Raw genomic sequence first — 24,614 nt, 5'->3', positions numbered from 1 at the left:
AAAAGCACAGTATCACTTACACGTACATACAATATCACCTTTGGAACTGTTTGTATAGTATTTATATTTATATTTATAGATAGCGCTGAAATGTATGGTAAAGAGATCATGCATTAATTTGACCTTTGAACCCCACAACATGCCCAGAAAACACAATACAAAGAAAAGACAGCAGCAGCAGTACAATGGTTCAATCTTTACTGTATTTATCAAAGAGCAGTCATCAAAAATAAGACATTCATCAGAAAATAGCCTATGTATCAGCCATGAACACGCTTAATGTGTCTCAAAACAAGTCAAACAAATCCAAAGTGTGTTTTTTTTTCTTTGCACACTGTACAATATTTAGAGTAAACATTTTGGCACCAGTGAACATCAACGTCATGTGCCTGATTCATCAAATCCTTAAGACCAGAGCAGTGATTAGCATGAGCCACAAACCCTCCAAATCAGCATATTTCTTTATTATCTTTATTTGGAACAAATAAACAAAAAATAATTATTTACACTTTGTTAGAAACATTGGTTGCTTTACCAGCAGTTTTCCAAAATGTTAAAATTAGGAACACACAAACTTAAAAAGAGAACGTAAATAAAGCCTCTGTACTAAAAGGCAAGATTACTTTCTTCTCTGGTTCTTCATAAGTGTTTTATTTTTGTTCTGATGATCCAGCAGAGAATGAGCTCTGATACAGTATGTCCACATTGCTTGTATTCTGCCATCCTGTAGGGGGAGCCGATGTCTGCGTTTAACCACACTGTTCCCTCCCTCAGACCTTCTTCCTCCTTGTGACAGGTTTGGTGAAAACCCTTTCCATTATGCGTTTACGCCGGAGGTTCATACTTGAGGTTGGAGCGTCCTCCTCCTTGATCCTCTTCTGTGCTCGTGGGACTGGATCTGCTGGACTGGGCAGCGGTGAGATCACATCAGCTTTGACTACGGGGGGTGGCTGTGAAGCAGCTTTGGCTCTGAAGATGAAGTGTTGAGAGAAAACAACAAGCATGGTCATATTTTATTTTTGCAACCAGTTTATAAATAAATACAGTCGTCCCTCTCCACATCGCGGCTTCACTCGATCACACATGCATATTAATTAATAAATACATGAATAAATGTACATAAATGTAGTATTCCGCATTGGTCACTGGGTGTCAGTAATTGTTCGGTGAGACAAGCACCAGACTATCGCTGGAACAACAGGCTTTCTTTGCAGGTTTACATTATCTCAAAACAGGCACAATAATAATAATCATAATAACAAGGGCTATTGTTGTGGCCGTAATCCAGCCGAAACTCCTGTCCACACGTCTGCAACACATTTACTTCGACACATATGAGCACAAGTTTTATTTTTGTCTTAAATGTCTTATTTTGTTTGATTTAAATGGCTTATCTCCTTTGATATCTACTATATTGAGTAACAGGAGTGTAAAGGTCACTATATGGAGGTTATTTCATGTCTAGAGGGCTCTAATATTGTTAAAACCCGTATTTAGAAGATTGTAAACGGGTTCGCTAAGTTCTAATTATGAAAATATTCCATTTATATGTATATACTTGTATGTTTCGCAATAATATCACGGTTGGGTCTGGAACCAATGAACCGCAATAAATGAGGCACTGTAATTATTTTACATTACAACTAAATTTAAATTTTGTTTAATTTATACATATAGTGGCAGTTACAAGTTTGGACACTTGCTGATGCTATTAAATGAGAATATGTCTTCAAACTTTTTAGATGGTACTGTATATTAAATACACAACTTCTGACAGATTTTATTGCCTGTATCATTGTTGTCAAAGATGTAATAATAAAGCCTCTGACTATGATTGACAATTTGAAGCAATTGAAGCATAACAAATTCATACTTAGCCGTTAGTTTTCCAGTTTTTCTAGTTTTAGCGGCTGCTTTCCCCTCTTCCACCTGGTCTTCTTCTGAAGTCAATTCTTCCTAAAAAATGAAATAATTGATATCAAAATATGTATTCAAAGATTTTGATAAACAACAAAATACAAATCAAATAAACCTAATTATAAATCTACTTATAAAAATTATTCACTCGATGAGGGTTGTCCACATGCTGATAATCCAAAAGATATTTTTGTGCCACTATGGAGCAAAAAATGTATAAAAATCTGTCTGCACTTCCTTAAAAAAAAAAAACAACAACAAAAAAAGGAATTTCTGGAAACAACATAACAATGGAAAAGTAAGCAAATTAAATTGCAAATGACAAAAAAAGCAAATATTATAAATTGCATTTATTAAAATAAAATAATGTAAATGTATTTATTTTTTTAATTAAAATTACATTTCACAAATTTGTTTTCAGTGACATGCAACAGTTTGTATGTGGATGCAAGTCCACAATGATCACAAAAGAGTGGGTTTGTGTGTACATGGTTTTCTGGAATATACAATACAGTTGTAAAAACTGACCTTTGAAACGGTTTTGACATTTCTTCCCTTGTTGCGAGAGACGGCCATTGGAAACTCTTCACTGGGGCCTGGAGACTCTGCTCTGCTGGCTAATAAACACACACGCATACAAACATTACCATGGCTTACCATGTCTTAAAGCAAAAGGTTGTTTAGCACAGATATAAAGATACCTCTTGTTCTCCTCCGTGAGGGCAAGTAGATAAATGAAAGCTCTCCCGGGCTGATGTCGTCTGCAGGTTCTGCCGCCAGGCCATCCTTGTCGGACTCCGCTGTTGATTTGGTACTTCTGGTCCTCAACATCCTTCTGACAACTCCTCCTGGTAATATTAACAAGTGTTTGCTTGAACATGCTAGAATGTGAATGAAATCAGGTTTTGAAAAGAAAAGACGTTACCTTCCCGCTTCTCATCCTGGAGCCTCTTCATTAGCGCGTCTGCTATAGGAGTTTCGGAATCCACCTCTAGAGGCGAAGCCAGTAGGAAGAGGTCTTCCTCCGGGTGGTCCCACATTTTACCCCTGGTTGTCCGTCGCAGGCTTGTGCGACCCACAGTGCTGTTCAGTTTGGGCTCATGCACATCATCTTGGCTGACTTTAAGGTTTCCACTGATGCTCGCTTCCATCTTTGTTGCACTCTGAGGGAGTAACACAGGGACCAATTTTACTTCAGCACGTTTAAATACAACCAAAAAGGATGCATACATGGAGCATGGTGTAGGAAGGTCAGAAAATTAAACTCCAAACATAACCAAACACCTTTGAAATGAGCAAGAAATCATTAAAAAATGTCTGCAATTCTTCTATTCAGACCAGTAGAAAGTTGAAGTGAGGTTCCTCACACTGGCTCATTTGATCATTTTTATCATTTTTAAACTGCTGGACTGACAACACTGCTTTCAAATGTTGATATTTTATTCATTTATTTTAGTCAAGTGTTGATTCTTCATGGAAAATGTTTTGTGGAAACAACTTTTTTCATTATTGTTTTTAGTTTATAATTACTAGATACTAGGAAAGCAAACCCACAATGTATCTTTGTTGCTGTTTTGTATAAAACATACAAAGACAGAATTGGTGCATGAAGTTGTTGTGCCAGCTACATTCCGCCTTCAGAGATAGTGTCAGTAACAGACAAATCCCAGAACAAAGTGAAGCAGATTTTGATACGCTGCGCATCCTTACCTGTGGATAGTCATTCAGAGTCATGCGCCTAGATTGACGCGTCGTTCTACTTGAGCTTGAATTTCTGTTGTCCTCTTCCGATGGTTTGACTTTGGTCTTTCTGGTGCTGTGTTTGACAGTTAGGGAAGAAACCTCCTCCTCCTCATCCTCTTTTAAGACCTCTAAAGTTGGCGGCACTACCTCACTGCTGTTAAGGTTTCTGCGGCTAGATCTCCTTGGAGTGTTAGGCTGAGTGGCCCTGCGTTTGGCCGGGGTGGAACTCCTGGTGGTTGGGTCTGGAGCAAGGATTTTATCCATGACCTCTTCTGCTTGTTCTCCCTTCTTTATGATGCCAGGCTCTTTGCCTTCACTCATTTGTCTGATTCTTGAAGGACCGTCTCTCTGAGAAGCCCGTCGTCTGGAAGGAGAAACAGCTAAAGACGTATTTGAAGCTACAGCAGCATCATCCACATCTTTCTCCTGATGGACCTTCTTAGGACTTTCCTCCTGGACTTGAGGAATTTCAGTTGGAGCTTTACGTGTGCTCCTCCTAGGTGTGCCGGCTCGGACTTTGGTTCCTTTAGCTTTTCTAGGGGTACGACTGGGCGAGGCAGGGATAACTACTGTGTTTTTGTCTGCCTCCTCTGGGAGGGGAGACATGAAGGTGACAGTTCTCCTCGCTCGTGTCGTCATCTGTGTAGGGGTGAACTGGGCTGTCTTCTTCTTCTGAGAAGTTGGTGTCTCTGGGACACTATGCTGTTCTTCAGGTTGGGTGGTTGAACTTACATTTTGCTGCACAGTGTTGGTCTCTTCAACATCTTCAATTCTTGTTTCACTAGTAGTTGTGGTCTTGCTTGGACTTTCCAGCCTGTTACTCAGTTCGTTTTTTAAAGATGTGTGGTCGACTTCCTGCTGATGTTCCTCCAAAGAGTTGGGGGTCTCTGCAAGACTTGTATTAATGTCTTCCTGCACAGTTTCAGCTTTGCCCTCATCTCCTTCCATCTCCTCAGCATCTTTTTGTCCTACAGAATCTTGACTATCCTTTGTCTCCAAAGCTTCTGCAGGTTCCTCCTCTGGAGCTGCTCCAGGTCCTTCTATTTGTTCTTGAGGCTCTTCCACCTTCTGTTCCTCCTCGGTGTAATTGTTCTCTAGGTCAGTTTGGCCATTGATTTCATTCTCAACCACAGGCTCAATTTCCATCTCGTCATCCTGTGTTCCATCATCAAACCTGATAGCACCCTGGTTAACAACCTCTGCTTCTGTCACAAGGCCATCAGTAGCCACTAATATCGACTCATGAGAAGCCGGTTGTGATGACTGCTGATCATCGTCCACTGGCAACACAGCTGCGTCTTTAACCTTGGCCTCTTCAACATCCAGCATGAGACAGAAATCGCTGTGAGTTTCGCACCTCTGGTCGTCAGACACGACGGTTTGATGAATCTCAGGCAGTCCAAATGGGACACTGTCGACCACGTCCTGTTGTCCGTCCACGAGCTCAAGAGGAACCAGGAGAGTGGTTGAAGGTTTAAGATCCATGTAAGATGACCCTTGACCTTCATCCTCAAGCGCTTCCATCACTCCTGTATCAGCACCGAGTCTCACCATCAACACCTCGCCTCCCATCTCCTCTCCGACCAGCTGCAAACAAAAAATGACTGATCAGACTAAACCCAGATATCGATTATTAAAAGGAGGTCATTTGTGTACCTTCATTTCAACGCCTGGTGTTATGAGGGAAAACGCTGCAGCATCCTGCTCTGACAAAGCTGGTAAGAAGTGATCGTGTTCTTGCTGTACAAAGACCGAGCTGGGTGGGAGGCCTCCGTTACCCTGGACCTCCTCAATGATTTCCACCTCACTGCCTGAGTCCTCCTCCTCAGATTCCTTTTCCACCCCATCTTCTTCTTCCTCCTCTTCTTCTTCAGACTCAGAGATGGAAATTTCATCGCTGTCCTCATTCACACTCATAACAGCTAAAAGGACAAGAAAATGTGTAAAGCATGTGAGCATGTAAATAAATGTAAATGAGTGACTGGGAAGTGTGCGGGTCTTCCTCACAGTGTGAGTCTGTGCCAGTTGGCTCTGAGGATGTCACAGAGCTGGTGGATTTTTGGCTGGTGAACACAAGTGGAGCTTCAAAAGCAGCTTCATCATCCGTTTCGACATCACCTTGCACTTCACTGAGAAAAAGTAGAGTCAATATCAATGATTTAAAAAAAAAAAAAAAACGGTATGTAGCGGCATAAAACCCATAAGGACGTTCCCAAACTGCAGGACTCCCTGAACAAACACTGAGATGCATCATAGATTTGAAAAACAATGTTTAGGCAGCACTAGTCAGGGTTGAATTAAACTACAATGCCAGCTGTTTGTTGTCAAGCAGTGAAATAAATGTCAACACTACTATGACTACGATGCAACAATACCTTTAGAGTTTGAATGTTGATTAAATACTGGATAGAGAAAATTCTAAACTGTGAATTTTCCATAAACCATTACTCATTCCCATCCATAGTTGATACACATGTAAATACTCCAAATAACACCTCCATTCAATTCAACAACTAAGTCTCCTATAGATACAGTATGCGTGGTTTACAAAAGAAAATTTGCACCAGGTCAGAAACCATTGGCATTAACAGGTGTGGCTGTAATATCGTCCAGATGGAGTTTGTATTAGCTACACAAGATGGCAGTAGCTGAATTTGAAGTATCATGAGCGATTAGCATACCATAGCTGTAGCAACCTCTGTATGCACTTTAAAACACTGGTTGCAATACCCATCTGTAAAACTCGTGCGTTATGCTTGGCGTATTGTTATTTACAATTAATTCATCATCGGTATGAAGATATACAGGAGTTCAGCTACATCCATGCCTCTGTCAAAAACACACTTCTCTTCTCCCATTGAATAACTAAGGTAAATGATGACTTGCCCCAGGGTAAATCAATGAAATGTCAAATGCCCTTCCCAGTGTTAGTAATTTGTAGTTTGATTGAAAAAACACAGGCAAACAAAACAAAACATACGTGCTGGGGGTTGTTTGTGGTAAGTGATGAATTCCAGAGCGGGTCAGAGGAGACATGTCACCACCAAACAAATGTCGCTGTACAAAGTCGGTCAGATCTAATGGACAGAAAAAAAAGATAAAAATCACAAGTAACTGAGTGATAGGAAATTTGTGTTGATGTGCACATACCTTCGTCACCATGGGATTGCGTGCCAGTCGGTTCTGATAATGGGACTGAGACAGGAGATTTTTGGCTGATGAGCTCAGGTGTAGCTTCAGGAGCAGTCTCATCATCCTCTTTGACATCACCTGGCACCTCACTGAGACAAAGCAATTGTTATTTACTTTAAAATTATGTGGAGGAAAAAAAAAATACCAATAAGCAACTGACGAAAATCCACACGGATGTCAAGCTTCATGACTCAATGTGTATCTGAATTACTGTGTGAAATAAAGACATACGTGCTTGGGGTTGGTGGTGATAAGTCATGGACTCCAGAGTGTGTCAGAAGAGGAGTCAAATCGTTGCCAAACAAATGTCGCTGCACAAATTCGGTCAGATCTGATGGCAGACAAAAGAATAGTATATCAAAATCACAAAGAAGCAAACTGTAAATTGAGAATTTTTTTTCTATCCAAATGGACACACCTGGAGATTGCTCTATATTCTCTGTTGGTACAGGTTTGGCCTCAGTGTCTCCACATACTTTCACATGCTCAGTGAATGTTGTGGACTCAGTGTCCCCACTTGCATTCATGTGCTCAATGAAGTTTGCAGCTTCAGTGTCTTCACATGCGTTCAGATGATGTGTGGATGCTGTGGACTCAGCATCTCCACGTGCGTTTGTGTGTGTAATGCAGGCTGTGGATTCCACGACCTCTGACTGGGATGGGTCCTCCTCAGTGCTTAGTGGCAGAGATTGTGCCTCTGGGGAGAGATGACCACCTAGTGGCAGAAAAATGCAAAATGATTTAATCTTGTGTGGTTGGTGTAATAAACCAGCAAACTGATATAATTAATTACTGTGACTGGATGTTTCCTCTTGTTCAATAACGGCAGCATCTTCTTGTTTGCTGCTTGATTCATTGTCTGGTTCATTTGTTTTACACTGTGCTGCTTCCTCAAATGTCTGATCTTTCTTCAGCTCCTGGTCTTGACAATCAGCATCATTTGACACCAGAAGAAGGGCGGGCTCAGTTGTTGGTAAAGAGTTCTGCTCTGGCTCTGCTTCATCAGTTGGGAACTTGATGTTCACTGTCACAACATCATCTGCCCTCTCCGTACAGATGTGCTCTTTTTCCTCTTGTTGATCCCCTGAGAGAGGAGTATCATAGTATTCCAGAGTGGTGTCTGTCGACCGGAAGGATGTCTGGCTAGTGTCAAAGCTCAAACTATGTCGAGTCGTGTCCGATGGTTTGGTTGTTTCTGTAAAGAAGGATTGCCTCACAGAGCATCTAAGCTGTGGTGAGTGAATGCCACCTTCAGGAGGCATAAACTTCACATGGATCTGCTCTGCTTCCTCATCATCAGCAAGTTGCGAGGACTGGGTCTTACGTGTGTTAGACGGCCTGGCTTCAGTTGTTAGTAAGCTAATCTCACCATCTGCTGCCACCTAGGAGAAAAAAGGTTCCAGATTAATTGGATTTACTGTAAAGTATGTTTTCACCAAGCTTTAGAGTTCAGCACACTTAACTACAGTCATTTTTGAGTTGCTGTTGTCAAAATACTGAGGACCACCACAATACCATTCTTATTATATCACTACAGTAATATGGAACCTAAAAGGGTGGAGCCTGACATAATACAGTTCACTTACAGAGTGGGTCTCTTCCACCAGTCCAGTATTGAGACTTTCTGACACATTAGAGCCACCATACTTCAGTGTATCTAACAAACTAAATAATGTATGCTTGTGGCTTTGCATCCATTGGACCCAGGGTGCCTTCATGCCACTAGGTGCTACAATCATTGGATAACTACAAAGAAAACTATTTGTACAGTATTAGATGCTTACGGGTAAATATCAACACTCAGCACTGGTCTTACCCCATTGGTCAAGTGGATGTCTGTTTGGACTTCAGGAGAATCTGTCAATTCACTAAAGGTGATCCGACTCTCTTTGCTGCGGAGTGGAGGTGTGATGGAGCGCCCGGAAGATGCGGAGGGTGTGGCCACAGGGGTGGGCCTCAGGCTGCTACGTAGAATGGACTGAGGGGTAAAGGCTGTGAAAACAGGCCCGGAAGCAGCCAAGGCACGAGCTCGCTGATATGACCCAAAAAAAAAAAAAAAAAGTTAATATGTTCACACACTTGTTCATAACTTTACAGGCACATTTAGCATATAAAGATTACCGGATAATATTTCTTTAAAAGGCATCAATAAATATATTATTGAATAATACTGGGTTTCACCTTGACAACCTGTGGCGTTTGTAAGAGGCTGAATTCAGGGGCCTTAGTGGTGCTTTTTGGAGAGACCCAAACACTAGAAGGTCTGGCTGGACTGAGCAAGGGTTGAGTAATCTGACAGGAGGGATGAACCACCAGGTCTATTAGCCTGCGTCACATTTGAGAGAGGGAGCAGGGTTGCAAAACCACCATGAACACAGGGTTAAAAGTCATGAAAGGACACTCATTACACCGAATTGTCTATGGTTGTCGACTTTCATTAATACTGTCTAATTGACACTGGCTTCCATGAAATTACCTTGACTTTCGTTTAGAGCTCATTGTGATCGGCGTTCCCAAGAATGGTTCTGGTTGGGCAGGGGATGCAGCCTTGAGCCCGGGACTCAAGAATCCAGCTGTCCTTGGACTAACAGGCACATTTTTACAAAAGCAAGTAAATCATTAAACAAAAATCTTTGGGTATTTGCTATGGGCTCACCTCATAGCAGGGGAGGAATGCGGCGCATCTCCTTTGCCCAACCACACCTCCTCAATCTTGGTCAGAACATTGTGGATAAAGCCCGCCCTGGACATCACCTTCTCATTAGTGGAACGCTTGCTGATGGCTGACAGAGGCTGTGGCCGAGTCACTGCACCACAATGGGAAATTATGTTATGTTATGCAATCAGAAAGATAGGAAAGCGTTCAATCATTTCTCTCTTCCACTCTACCTTCTTTGTGGATGGTGCTAGGATGTTGGTAGGGTTTGGCTCTCTCCATTGCCAGTTTCCTCTGCACTCTGGGAAGAACTTTGCCATACTGATCCAAAATAGAGTTGCGGGTGTTGGAACGCTCTTTAAGTTTTGGGTCTCGCTCGTTCTGAGTAAAACAGCACAGGTATGCGTCTTATGTTGTAGAAATTAGACAGCAATAACTGAAGTATATTACTGAAATTTTAAATGTTTAAATACAGTGGAACTCCAAATGTTGAATGTATTGGAGGTCACACAATTGAAATTCAACCAAGATTTTCTGGAAAGATATTCCTCTGATCAAATGAAAGGACACCATAACAGGCAAGACCTCAGTTCAGCAACAATCATATATTACTCTATATTTGTGACACTTGTATGAATTGTTAGAATGTAAATGTTGATCTTAATATAGGATTTATGATGGTGACAGTGTGAGCCTGGAACAGATTAACTGTATTTGTATTATTTCTCAAAATGTTTCCAAATGTAAACAAACTGGAACATTTCTTTATTCCAGCATTCTACAATGCATTGTGTTCAACCTTTAATGTTCCACCATTGTTAATAATGCATGAGCAAGTGCGTGTCATACCACAAGGTGCATTTTGAGGCTGTGGTTGAGTCGCAGGGCTGGTATGTAGTTGGATTGTTGAAGGTAATGAACCATGAGTATTTCTCTGTTGTGGAGACCACCTGTGCCTTGAAGAAACTTCTCCAACGTTTCCTAAAAACAAAATCCCAAAAGATAAGACTATGCATAGAAGCATAACTCAGAAGCACCTCTATATAGTAGAACATTCTTACATCTGCACATTCAATATTGCTTGTTTCCCTGGGACATTACACATACACTACCATCCTCTTCACAGAATAACTGGCAAAAAGCAAGTAATATGTCATAAAAGTGACCTGTTCAGTGTGGCCCAGAGGCAGCTTAAGCAGCTCTTTAATGAGGCCCAGCTCCTGGCACCTCTCGTACAGGAATCCCAGCAGCTCGGATGCATTGAGATGATTCGAGTGTTGCCGTAGCAATGACCATGCCTCAGTGAGACACCTGTGACAGAGAGTATTACTAAAAATTAAATAAAAAAATCCAATGCAGGTAGGTTCGTAAATAAGGATGACAGGTCTTCACTGTCAAAAATTATGCATAAGACTCTTTTCTCTTCTTACCTGTTGTGTAGCAGTACAGAGAGGCAGAGCCTGGCCTGGGAGGTGGAGGATATCAGAGGTTTTGCGACATGAAAGTAGCGCAATGCCAGTGAGTGTTGGCCCTGGCACATCAGTGCTTGCAGGACACGCTCATGCTGCCACTCAAAGTGACACTGAGAGGCCGCTGGATGGAGGAGCAGCTCAAATGAACTCTGTTCCAAAGAGGTATTAAACAACACATCTTTAAAAAAAAAGTCCTGCAGTGTTACTTTCTTTTTTTCCCCAATTAGTAAATGTATGTGCAAACCTGATGGTCACGATGATCCAACAGCCAGAGGCCTTGTACCAGTTTGACCAGTCCAATGGGGATGGCAAAAGCAGTGGGGAAAGACGTCACTGAAGCGCCCTCCTTATTGGGGAAGGAGTAAATAACATCCAGCAACAGGTAGATCACCTAAGAGCATGTCAAGGCTTATACACAAAAGGATACAACATACCCTGCATCTGGGACAGATTTATACAATTCTAATTCGAATAGTATACAATATGCTGTAATTCCTCAGATCCTTCATTTACTGAACTGCAGAGAGTATCAGGCATCTGTTAGTGGTTAAAAGACTGGTACATAAGGTACAGTATCTATTTGAAGTGCAGTGTGTATTTATTCAAGTGGACAACACACCCAGAGATTAATTGAGGCCTGGTGTCTATTGTCTATTGTGTGTTCATTTTCAAAGGTTTAAATGTCATATCGCGTTACAGTGCAAGAAAATGAAACACTACTAATATCCAAGGTGTAGTTTTTGAACAAAAAGTTGCTCATTTATCAGATGGGAAATGCTGGGTCTGAAGGATACAATTGCATGTTTTGAAGCTTCATCAACGTTTTCCAGAAGATAAATATCTAGCAAAGCCTGCAATAAAAACACATAGTTAAGTTACTCATTGTGTTGGAACATATCTGTATGAGTGTGTTGAATTTAAGATAAACTGACATGAAGGGTAGGTGGTGGGTACTGTCCTGTTCCTACATCATCCCTTTTCCACAGGCTGATTAAACGGTCTCCACATTGGTCGACCAAACTGTCAATCATCAGGCAATCTGCACACCACTTGCCCCTGAGACAGAGCATAGGCAATAAAGGGTGTGAATCCACCAAGCACCACCAAGTTATGTCATTCTCTTTACAACGACTATTCACTTTGCCATTGTGGTGAGCTCCTCCCTGCGAATAGAGTAGTAGTTGCTGATGACTGAGTGACTGTAGAAAGGCCTGGAGATCTGCATGGCATCCACATCTATAGACATGAGTTACAAACCATAGTGAAGAAACACATAAAAAATCATCACATCACATTTAAAAGCTCTGCCTGATCATATTTACCTGATCCTTCGGGCAGCAGGCCAGTGCGACAGAACCAGAGGACGACTTCCGCATACTTGGAAATCAGACTGGACACCCTGTTTTTGTTGATAAGACCAACTAGACCTGGACAAACAAATAAAGAACAACCATAAATCCAACTGTACAAGAACGGTAGAGTAACTGTATGGCATTACTGTAGTACTCAGTCATTAACAATGTTCCGTGCACAACTCGTCATGCATGGCTATAAGTGCCCACTATGTAACCCGGGGCATTTAGCATGCATTCCAAAATACAAGTGGATGAAAGCACAATTGCAATGCAGTTGCTTGTATAACGCGTAACAAAGAAGGGACTGCTCCCCTGCAGCACCTTTCTGAGTGAGCTCCTGAGCCTCAGTGAGCATACAGTGGAAGATGGTACTGAGGTTCTCCAGCAGTCTCTGGCTGTGCTGCAGCAGCTGCATGGTCTGAGGGTCTGTGAAGTTGGATGAGCTGTCAAAGAGCGGTGCACCTAGTGAACAACCATATCAGTGAGTGACAACTTCATGAACTCCTGAGGTTTTCAATCTAATGCTCTATTACAATTCCAACAACTAGGCACTTACAGATGTCATCCAGTTCTTCCTTGGTCTGGATCACTTTGTTCCAAGCCCAATCCAAGATGTAGCGCAGATTTAATGCAGAGCCTGGTTGTTCTGATGGGAGAAGAGTATCACAGTCTGTATGACACTGGGCCACATAATGGCAACATTTCAGGCCTTGTGCAGACTGCTTCTCACCCTCAGCAGTCCACTGCTTGATACAACCAGTGATCAGTCCCAAAGAGCTGGTCTCCACGGCAGTTGACAGAATAGCATCCAGCTGCTCCTCCTATTGGCCATGTTACAATCACATTTTACAGTGAGTGAAAAGTACCAATTGCATATAAATCGCATACATCAAACTTTTTTTCACTGGGCTGCATACTGAAAAATCTGGGGTACATTTTCATAAGTGATATACATCTAAAGAAAGAAAAAAAAAAAAAAACAGCCTGCCTGTCAGATGTGTTGTTAGCATCAACATTAAACATTTCCTCCGAAAATTACACCTTGTTTCCCGTTTTTACAGTACAGTACATTCTAGACTATTGCACGCACCTGAATATAAGCCACAACCACTGAATTTAATGAGAAAACATTTTGTACATGGATAAGCTCAGCATACCTGCGATTTGTCCGTTCAGAACACGATTGCTGCCTAAGACTTCAAAATGTGCTATTAGCGTCCACTTCACTACTTCCTGACTCTGCATTCTAAGCATTATGGGAACTGTTCTTTTAGCCATAAATTATCCACATCATTGTTTTGTCCACAGGGTTCAAAGTGTGTGAAAAACGTGATGGCTTATAGTCCAGAATTTATGGTATTGTTTATAAGTAATTGTATCTTTAGAATGCGCTCCCGTTTTAAAATGAGCTGTGGGCTGCAATTTGGTCACCACTGACGTACACAAACACTGCTTAGACATTTTATTATGTGCGTCTACCTGAGAGAGGCTGGAGTTGTGTGCGTCAGCTTGGCGAGAGGACAAGAGCCCAGACATGAGGCAGCGCAAGTAGCTGCTGGAGATGATATCACTGGAACAAGGAGCAGCTTTCTTCAAAAAGTTCAGTGTCTGGTGGGGGAAGAGATAAATCTAAATCAAAAACACTTTCAAGCAAGTTTGCAAGATTATTTATTTATTTATTTATTTATTTAAAAAAGGTCATTGTTGTCACTGTAATTCTGAGATGAGGATCTAAATTTCAAGCATTAAAGCCATAAATGCTTAACAATACACTTTCTAAAAACAAATACTGTATATAGTGACCAACCTCTTTCTGATATCCAGAACAGGTTGAATGCACAATCCCAGAGTTGAATAAGCAAGTAGCATCTGTCACCAAAAAAACAAAAATAAAAGTCTATAACAATCAGCAGTAAAATGGTATATATCATTTCCTTTCCAACTTACCAAAGTTATATGCGGTTGGATTAAAGTATTGTTCTGGTGGTGGAAAAGTTAAGGGCAGGCCTCTGCTGAGACTGTGATCCTGTACCACCACATCCAGCAGGATGTGTTGAGAAGCCATTTGCATCACTTGGTCCAGACACCACACCGCAAGGTAGGGACAGTTCTGCAGAGACTCACCTGTTCTGTTGAGAACAAAAAACCCGAAAACAACCGAATGTTGTAACTGTAGTGATATTTTGAATTGGACTGTTCTGGTGAAACCAAATATTGTGGTGGATAAGGCTATGTTCCCACCGCAGGTCAATTCCAATTTCTTTTGCTCATACATGAGCTGTATCCAATTGTTTTTATTTCCGTGTCATCAGTACAATTTTGACTTTTTCAAATGCAAATCAGGCCTCATTGGTATATACAGACCCTTTCCAAAAAATTAGAATGTCATGGAAAAGTTGTTTAATTTCCATAATTCCATTCAAAAAGTTAAACTTTCATAGATTATAGATTCAGGGCCCACAATTTAAACGATTTCAAGTATTTATTTGTTTATTTTTACATAATTTGGGCTTCCAGCTCATTAAACCCACGAAAACAGGAATTCAAAAAATTAGAATACTGTGAAGAAATCAGCCCAAATTTTGCAGGACATGAATGTTTTAAACTGAGTGTCACACACTAATCATCTACTAAAGTCAAATCACTTGCACAGGCTTCCCCAGGTGTCATTAAATTGCTCAATTGTCTCAGTTGGGTTCAATATGGGGAAGACTGCAGACATGACAACTGGCCAGAAGACCATCATTGATACTCTCCATAGGATGGGTAAGCCACAAAAGTTCATAGCTAAGGAGGCTGGTTGTTCACAGAGTGCTGTGTCCAAGCATATCAATGGAAAGTCTAGAGGAAGGGCAAAATGTGGCAGGAGAAGATGCACCAGCAAAAGAGAGGACCGTGGGCTTCAGCGGATTATCAAACAGGGAAGATTCAAGAATCTGGCAGAGATCCAGAAAGAGTGGAATGAGGCGGGAGTCACAGCTTCAAAAACCACCACATTCAGACGCATCCGGGAGATGGGCTACAAACTGTGGGGTTCCTAGGGTCAAGCCACTTCTGAACCTGAGCCAACGTAGGAAGTGTCTCCACTGGGCCAAGGAGAAGAAGGACTGGACTGTTGGCCAGTGGTCCAAGGTCCTCTTTTCCGATGAAAGTAAAGTGTGCCTTTCATTTGGGAATCAAGGTCCAAGGGTTTGAAGGAAGACGGGTGAGGAACAGAACCCAAGCTGCCTGAGGTCCAGTGTGAAATATCCAGTCCGTCATGATTTGGGGTGCAATGTCCGGTGCAGGTGTTGGTAAACTCTGCTTTCTTAAATCCAAGGTCACCGCAACAGTCTACCAGAATGTTTTAGAGGACTTCATGATTCCTTCTGCTGAGGATCTGTATGGAGATGCAGATTTCATCTTCCAGCAGGACCTGGCTCCTGCCCATACCGCCAGAAGCACCAAAACCTGGTTTGATGCCCATGCCATCACAGTGCTTGACTGGCCAGCCAACTCACCGGACCTAAACCCCATTGAGAATCTATGAGGTATTCTCAAGAGGAAAATGAGGGGCACCAGACCCAACAACAAAGAAGAGCTGACAGCAAGCATCAAGGAAATCTGGGCTTCCATAACTCCCAGGCAATGCCACAGGCTGATTGCTTCAATGCCACGTCACATCGAGGCAGTGATTAAGGCAAAGGGATTCCCAACCAAGTACTGAAGATTGACATATCGTTTTGAAAGTACCATATTTTTATTGATTTGATGTGATCCTAATTTCTTTCTTTTTTTTCCTGCAAAAACTGAGAAGTAAATGGTGATTTCTTTACAGTATTCTAATTTTTTGAATTCCTGTTTTTGTGGGTTTTATGAGCTGGAAGCCCAAATTACGTAAAAATAAACAAATAAACACTTGAAATTGTTTAAATTGTGGGCCCTGAATCTATAACCTATAAAAGTTTAACTTTTTGAATGGATTTATGGAAATTAAACAACTTTTCCATGACATTCTAATTTTTTGGAAAGAGTCTGTAGATATAAATCTGATATGTATCTGATCTACTGCAGTCTGAACTGTCAGGTTGCACATAACTGACAAAATTGTGACCCTCTTCCTTTTTAATCTCTGACACAAAATCATTTGGTTAACAAAATGTTGACTCCCACTGCACAGAATCCTTGAAATTGCCATCAACGTGCCAAGGATAGCACAAACCGGGGCAATGTTTACTTCTGTAAACACACGACAATTAGTGTGATGCCATGTTTTGCGCTTGCACATCACTTCCCGTAATGTGAACGACCACATAAAAGATTAATTTGAACAAAAAATCCAAATTGGGCATCATACCCTGCAGTGCGAATGTAGTCTAACACTGAAGAGATACAGTTCTGTTGTTATGTGGCCACCTTTCAACTACTGTATATGTGAATTAGGACTCCAAATGGCCTCTGGACTTACCTCAATGAGTCTGGCATCTGAGCATGGTACCAGCGGTTGATGTCAAAGACCCCAATGGAGGTGGATGCCGTTCCTTGACCGTAGGCCTTGACTTGCCAGCTGAAGATAGACACGCTGGTATCTGGGGATGCAGCTGAAAAGGGAGGTGATTCATTGTGCCGAAAGGACAAAAAAAAAAAGATATTTTGTACTAGTCTATCTGTGAAGGCCCTTTCATGTGCCTGAATACACAAAGCAAGGTCAACAAAGGCATGTTATGAATGAGTTTGGTGCAGAAGGGCTTGACTAAGAAAAAAGCCTTTGTTGCAACATCAGTCACCCTGATTTCACAAGTACACTAAGTCCCCTACTAACAAACATCCAACGTGCGAACATTCGGAGATACGAACACAAGCCGACTGGTCTATTTTTTCATGTGTTTTGCCTTATAAGTCCATATTTATACTGCTACATGCTTGACTGGCAAACCCATAGTTATACTGGTACATGCTTGACCAGCAGAGGGCACTGTGACACTGCTAATGGGACCAACAGATACAGGAAGACAGGAAGAGGAGAGAAGAAGGCTAAGAGTTTTATGATACAACCCGGACAGAGCGTGTGATTAAAGTTTATCAATAGTTAATAGGCCTGCTTAATTCTACACCACCCACAGAACACTACCTCTTTTAGAAGAGTCTAACGACGACAATTTCTCCTTTTTTTCCAATAACTCCTCCTCCACCACAACGACGTATGCTTGACCACTCCTTCTCAAGGGTAAACAACATTTATCATTACGTATTATTACATCATTTTTATTATTGTTTTTGTCATGAATTATCCTCGTTTAATATTACTACGGCATCCAAACTCATATTTACATACATACACATATACTGTATATGTATACACGTACATGTAGTACCTATATAATTGGTAATATTACCTTTTCCCCGACTTAAGAACAATTCGACTTAAGAACGGTCGTCTGGAACCAATTGTGTTCGTTAGTTGGGGACTTAGTGTACTATTCTAGATAAATGGACAAAAACACTCCAAAGTTTTGTAGAAAGTCCCAAAAGAGTGGAAGGTGTTACAGCGGCAATGGGAGCATAGATGTCATGTTCCTGTAAGTGTAATGGCCAGGTATCCCAATGACAATGTTGTGTTCGTACAACGTACTATAGATCCCATTAGGGCTATTAGTAACTTCAAAAGTCTGACCTTCATTCATGCTGTCATCCCGGTCCGGGTGGGGTAGGAATTTCTCGATTGTCTGACAACTCAGCAGACGGGTGTTGGTGGTCTGCGCCCTGAGTGGGAAAGCTGCACCACTTAGCTCGTGACTGAAACGCTCCTCACAGTACTCTAGACCCTGAGCAGTATTAAACACAAAAAAGGTGATCAAGGAAGAGCAGCAAATAAATTTGAAAAGTCATATTCTACAAACCTCATAGTGGATCTTCCCTGAGGCTAGACACCTCCGCTCACTGAAGGCCAGCTGAAGCAGGCGGAGAGTGACCATATCTCCCTCTCTGTGCAGGTACGGAGAGATGAGTACTTTTCCTTGAAAGAACACTTAGAAAGCGTTACTCAGAAATAATTGTCTAATGTGAAACTTACTGATCCTGAGTAGACTGGACAGCCCAGAGGTAACAGCAGTTCCTGGGGTCATTTTCAGGCTCCTGAAAGGTGAAGGCATGCACGGGCACCCTGCCACCATCTAACTGACAGTGGTATCTAAACATGCAATAGAGGGATTAGTATAGCTGTATGCACGCAGATGGCAAAATGTAGTAAAAAAAAAAAAATCTCCATTCACACAATAAAAAAAAGACCACTGTAAGGTCATTTCAGCCAATCAGAAGCCAGAACTCGCTATTTCTAGAGACGTACTCTTTTCTGAGAGACTTCAAGTTCCAAAGCTGCAAATAGCCATCGGAGAAGCCCACGGCCAGTTGGTTTGTTCTGGGGATGTACTGCAGAGCTGTAGCTGCAACACCACTGGGCCCACTGAGCTGGAGGCAAATATGTCTGCCCTCTCTGCTGCTTACTTCTCTGAGTTTGGGAATCGCTCCTGGAGATTTGGTTACTACCTGCAAGTCTGTGAATCCCAAAAAAGAGTGATCGGTTACAAATGAGTGGGAAAAGTAAACAAAAATATTTTCTGTTTTCAGTCTGTGAAAGTACAGTCACTACATCCCTGCATCACATGGACACTCCTCACCTGAGGCCTCCAGCTCACTCTGGCTACAGGACAGGTCATCCAGACAGAGGTCCACCAGCAAAACATGACCCAGATCTGTTACTACTGCGGCAATGCCAAAGAACCAGCGAAGACTCTGGTGGAGGTGATGGGTAGAGGTGCTTGCACCTCCATAGCTCACTAATGGTTCAATACCTGTAATCTATAAACCACAAAGACACTTGTAATGTAAAACATGAATAGTTCAGGGATTTGCTGGAATGTTTTTCAATATCAAGTATAGGGTACTCACCCTCCCTGGTATGATCATAGCTTTGGCCACCCTTGACAGTCCCAAGTCATAGAGACATAGCACACTGCCTTCTGTTTCCTCCAAGCCCACCAGCAATCCAGACCTAGCAATAGGAAATCTTTAATTAATATCAGATTGTTTTTGGTGGTAATGCCCATTACAAAGCAATAAACGATTTAAAAGAGCACGATTGAAACAGTCAAAGTGTAAAGAAAGTAAGTCAGCAAGCCTCTGACCTTTTGAGCCAGCTGAAGTCCCTTGCTGTGAGGATACTGGGCGGGTGCTCCCCACCACCGCTAAAGCAGTATGCAGACAGACGCTCTCCAGTCAGCGAATGGACAAACTCCAGGTGGGGGCCGTAGGCAAGCCAAGCATGTCCTCCACGGCCTTGACGCACAGACACAGACAGACTTTAACTAGGGGTGTCACTAGGCCTGTCACGATAACAAATTTGCTGGTCAATAATTGTGCTACAAATTATCGTCGATAATCAATTTAATCGATAACATTTTTTAGACCATTTTTTCATTAATTGTCATGAGAGGTGTATGCACATTTGAACCACTACGTGGTACTCAAGTATAGTGTATGGTATACCTGTGTGACACACTAGCTTGACACAGAAGTAGCCTGTATATGTTTTTGCCATGTAGCCAGTGACACTGGTTGTGAGAGCGCACCATTTTCAACTGTTTTGGTTATATTTGCTGACCCAACGCCTCAGTAAGCGTTACTGTCGGGACGAAGGCTCCACTGCCCAAGGCACTGTTTTTTTGTCCGTGTCGGTCGCCGGTGTTCGTTCTGTTTAAAACCGAAATGTTCCCACATTGTGGCTGTCGGCTGTGGCATTCGCCTCAAAACCCATCGCTTCTGCACCTTCATGTTAGCGTATGCTGCCTCATGAAGCTCCCTTGTAAACCCCTGTATCCACTCAGTAGAGCCCCGCCTCCACAAAGAGAGTGAATGAGATGAGGGCCCACTCTCTCTGTTCATTTCACGATAAAACCAATGCGCACAGACAGATGCAGAGTGAACCCTCGTCATCTAGCCTGTGTGGCACAGAGAGATGAGCAGACGAAACACACGCATACATGCACGTGCCAATTTATCAAGGGCATCATAATGATCGACCTGTTTTTGTTTTTTTTTTTTACATGGTTCGATGAATCGATTTATCGATTATCGTGACAGGCCTAGATGTCATGAGATCTCACAAACTCAAAAGATTTCTCATTCAGAAAAAAAAAACAGTCTCGTAATAATAAATAAATTACTGTCATTAATCAGACGATAAATGAAAATGAACTAGATAATTTTTCTGGCCACCATATATTGCCATTTGCATGCACATCTGTTTTCCTTGTCTTCTGCCGCCACACAGGCAGCAGGAGAGTTCACTCTGTGCACTGGTTGAGGACCGAGACGCTTCATAGAGCAGCTAGAGACGTTGTTCGATGGAGTGAGACCTCGTCACTCATACAGTCGCTTTGTCCCTGAGGGGGGAGGCGGGGCCGCTAGCATATATACAGCAAAAAAGTGGCGCCTCACAAGGATCAAGGTAAGGGAGCAGAAATTAGGGGGGGGGATTATTGCAAAGCTAAATACCAAAGCCCCCGTGTAGGAATGTTAACAATGAGCAAGGTGAGCCCATCAACACAAACGAGCCAGTATGTCGAATTTGTTTGAAAGTGATGGCAACATAAACAAAACAACAACTTGCCCACCTAAACATATCCACCTGACTACACACCGACAGTCAACACCCAGTGAGACGTTTGATTACCAAAGTATATACAAACAGAAGAGCGCAAAATTGTGTGTGTTCACAAAGCGTGTACTTTAATACACCGTCAAGGAAATGCTGCAAAGTTAAACAGTACACATTTCCTGTGAGAAAATATATGTCACAAACGGCAATTCCACAACCTGACAGAGTGAAAGATGACTTATTTCAGGAAATATCGCATTATTATATATTATATTATTATGCTATATCATCATAACAGTGGTTTATTTATCTAAAAATATGTAGACAATAGTATCATTTTGCATTAATTTGTGGGACAATAAACATTTGAAAACGTGCCTGCATTGTTTTGTGACTCGGTTAAATTAAAAAAAGTCTGTCCAATCATATTTTTTTCATTGTACTTTCCTTAAAATTAATGCTAAAATCTCGTCTTGTCCACATAGACCCTATCTTGTACATTGTCTCTTCTCCTGAGTTGGGCGTTTTGTGACACATCTAGCTTTAATACATTCCTGCAGCTGAAACATGGCCTAATACTGATAACCATGATGATGTAAGCACATAGTGGACAATATATAATCATCATCATCATGAGGATGTTGCAGTCATTGCCAGACATTGTGGGAGGGTTCTTTCACTGTGCTGCAACATTGTAACATTCTTAAATGTCCTTTAAACGCAGAAACAAGTTAAGCACTGTTAACATCAAGACACTGCATACACCTGTTTTTGATAGTTCCAGGATTTAGTGGCAATGTACCCCTTGCTCTATGCCATTAAACTCACCAGTCGTTAACCTGCCATGAAGCACAGAGTCCAGAGTGATCTCATCCTCTCCCAGAGCCTCAAGGGTCACTGCAGGGAAAGGAAGCAGGCTGCTGGTGACCTGGGCTGTCAGCTCATGCATCGCTCACTGTAACAACAATACCGGATCTTTGTTAGAAAACAGCAGTCACAATTTTTCCTACGAGAGTTCCACATAACTTTGTTAATGCAGTAAAATAATTCCACAAAAAAAGCTCTCTTTTAAAGCGCTGCTGTGGTTGTCAGAAAATCTGCAGTCAGCAAAATGACAAATGGTGCTGCGTTGCTAACAATAACAACTGACGTGCATTTGTTTACAGTACAGTAGTGGCTTCTGGTGGAGCTACGACTGGCCTTGCAAACTTTATCACTAAAATGACCAATAACAAACTAAAACTACTAATAAAATGTATTTCATTGATGAATGACTGATGACAAATTTAATATTTGATTTATTGAACCACACAGCTGCTTTTATGTTTGGGAGTCTAAAACTAAAAATGAATCTGAAGAAATTATTTTCAAGTTAAGGTAGCCATCAGTCATCAATATTTCTACAAAATTATGTTAAAAAAAGCTTCAGCAATGCTTCCCCCAAGCTGAAGTGTTTTGCCAATATTTTTGTATTTCTTGCAAAAAAAAAAGACTACCAATTTGCAACAATTCAATTTTTTTCCCCCTCAACATAATTTCAAAAAAGCAAAAATACTTGCCAATTTTCACCAAAATCAGATTTTTTCAAGCCTTTTTCCATACATTTTTAAAGAATCATTCTTTAAATAAAATGAATATGCACAACAAATAAAAATACTTTCACAAAATTCAGATTTTTTTGCACTTTTTCCCCAGCAATGCCATCCTTTAAAAAAAAAAAAAAATACTTGACTTCACATAATCATCACAAAAATATAACAATAATTATAATAACAACAATAGCAGCTTGTTTCATGTAGGTCCTTTCATGGGACTCAGGAACGGTTTCAGTTGTATACAGTATGTGTGTGTGCGTTTGTATCTATGCACTTTATATTGAAGTGTTATACATCTGCATAAGGTGGTATCTAAAAAGGGGGACCCAGTGAGAACGGTACAGTATTTTAACATTTTTATAAAGTTATTGTTCCATTGATTAATACAGAACTAACTCTACAATTAAAAAATGATCTAAAATACACAACTACAATATACTGTACAGTATAGTGAAACGGTACAGAAACAACGCCCCCCAATGGTGTCATGAGGTAAAAACACAAGGAATTCAGGTGAACTCCCGCGCAACAAACCAGCTGTCAGTATGCCCACGTTAACCATAAAGTGAAGCATGGACACAACTTCTTTATTTCTACCACAGATTAGTGTAAATGTTTATATCGAAATAAAGTTATCATTTAAGAAGGACAAATATTTAAAAAACATTCCGCTGATTATTGCGACTTAACTTAAGCTTCATCTAAAAGCGTCACATTATAAATTAACATTATAAGACCATCAAAATAAGTTGTCGACTCTCACAACAAAAGACACAAAACGACCAAAAAGGTCAACAAACGTGGAAATGTAACTGTCATCAAAATATCAAGCCATTGAAATGTTAGCTTTGTGGCTAGCATGGCAGGGCACAAGTTAGCATCGTCAACTAGCACGGATTCGTTAGCTTGGCTAGCATGTAAACAAACCGTTATTCCTCTCCATTGTGTTTTACAGGACGATGTCATACATGATGACGTTCCACACTACAATGATATAGGGTGTTACTTTGCTACATAATGAACACAAGTACTATAGGTGCCTTGCAATCACTTTGGCTAACTTAGCAGGCTATCTTGCAAGGTCACGATTGATAGCATACAATTTACCCAGAACACAACTGGTTACATTGAAGGTATGGTAGCAAATTAATATATTATTTAGAGTATTTCGTATAATAAGTATTTTAGATATATCATATTTTGAAATTAATTGAGGGCTATTTACTGAGCATGTGTTAAGCCATGTTGGCTAGTTCGATGGTAAACTTTAACAAACCTTCGATGATGTCAATGTAAAAGGTGTATGTTTTCGAGTTGGCAGCATTGACAATCAAAAAGACAAACTCTGAGCTTGATATAAGGCCAAATGTAAGCCAATCATGCCTATAATAAAACTCGCCGAGTTTCACCTAGCTGCACAGAGAGAAAGCTCGCAAGCACATTAGCCACTAGCAACATTGCGGTATGTTTATTTATATGTTCTTGTCCTTATTTACCAGCCACTATAGATGTTTCCACTTTAAATGCGCGTACTAAGCAAGACAGGGACGTTTAAAAAGCTAAGCTCGTCCAGCTAGCTCGTCAACAGGAGTTGAAAACGTGATGCAACGTGCCGCTAGCTGCTACCGCTGTCATAACGTTACCTGCTTTGCTTGCAGACGGCTTTTATAGTGAACCCACGAAGGTGTCGTTATTCTTGGCTAATGTTTAGATGATCGCCCGTCATAATCGGCTCGGAGCCAATCCAACACTCAACTCCCTGGGTTGCTTGCGTTAAATGACAAGCCTGTAAGCTTCCAAAGAACTTCAAGCTTCGGCTTCGCATAGCGCCATTTCCACTGTGAGTAAAACAGATTGCTGTGAAGATTTTTTTGCTTCGCTGGCTTGTTTGTGTGGCTGTAGACGAGGCACTTTCCTCACTGGCGCCATCTTCCGGTTGGGCGGACGTAATTACGAGGTAAACCAATGGTTAAAATGTTTGTCAATGGTTCTTTGCCATTAAATGCTTTAATTGACACATAATGACATTTCAAAATCATATATATCAAA

At 41.3% G+C, this 24,614-nt stretch overlaps 1 protein-coding gene across 1 annotated transcript; it reads right to left on the bottom strand.

Annotated features, from left to right (window-relative positions):
* Nucleotides 1–194: 194 nt before the first annotated feature.
* Nucleotides 195–24,435, bottom strand: ahctf1 (AT hook containing transcription factor 1). The gene is made up of 42 exons (XM_054771585.1): nt 24,209–24,435; nt 21,799–21,925; nt 19,499–19,649; nt 19,263–19,365; nt 18,992–19,172; nt 18,661–18,868; nt 18,388–18,504; nt 18,215–18,299; nt 17,989–18,139; nt 16,783–16,915; nt 14,283–14,464; nt 14,143–14,204; nt 13,815–13,943; nt 13,066–13,156; nt 12,892–12,981; nt 12,657–12,797; nt 12,303–12,407; nt 12,120–12,216; nt 11,913–12,036; nt 11,775–11,831; nt 11,225–11,371; nt 10,939–11,129; nt 10,675–10,819; nt 10,358–10,489; nt 9,742–9,889; nt 9,509–9,659; nt 9,329–9,436; nt 9,034–9,178; nt 8,669–8,884; nt 7,646–8,234; nt 7,271–7,567; nt 7,084–7,183; nt 6,811–6,941; nt 6,641–6,737; nt 5,668–5,789; nt 5,317–5,582; nt 3,628–5,247; nt 2,843–3,080; nt 2,619–2,765; nt 2,446–2,534; nt 1,874–1,956; nt 195–969 (listed from the first exon to the last, which is right to left on the bottom strand). The coding sequence occupies exons 2-42, from the start codon at nt 21,917–21,919 to the stop codon at nt 771–773; spliced, it is 7,689 nt and encodes a 2,562-aa protein (XP_054627560.1). The 5' UTR covers nt 21,920–21,925; nt 24,209–24,435; the 3' UTR covers nt 195–770.
* Between the last annotated feature and the right edge of the window lie 179 nt (nt 24,436–24,614).

The sequence above is a fragment of the Dunckerocampus dactyliophorus genome, chromosome 3 (assembly GCF_027744805.1).
Source record: "Dunckerocampus dactyliophorus isolate RoL2022-P2 chromosome 3, RoL_Ddac_1.1, whole genome shotgun sequence".
NCBI lineage: Eukaryota > Metazoa > Chordata > Actinopteri > Syngnathiformes > Syngnathidae > Dunckerocampus > Dunckerocampus dactyliophorus.
The sequence above is the reverse complement of the archived record's forward strand: the minus strand, read 5'-3'. Positions and strand labels throughout refer to the sequence as shown.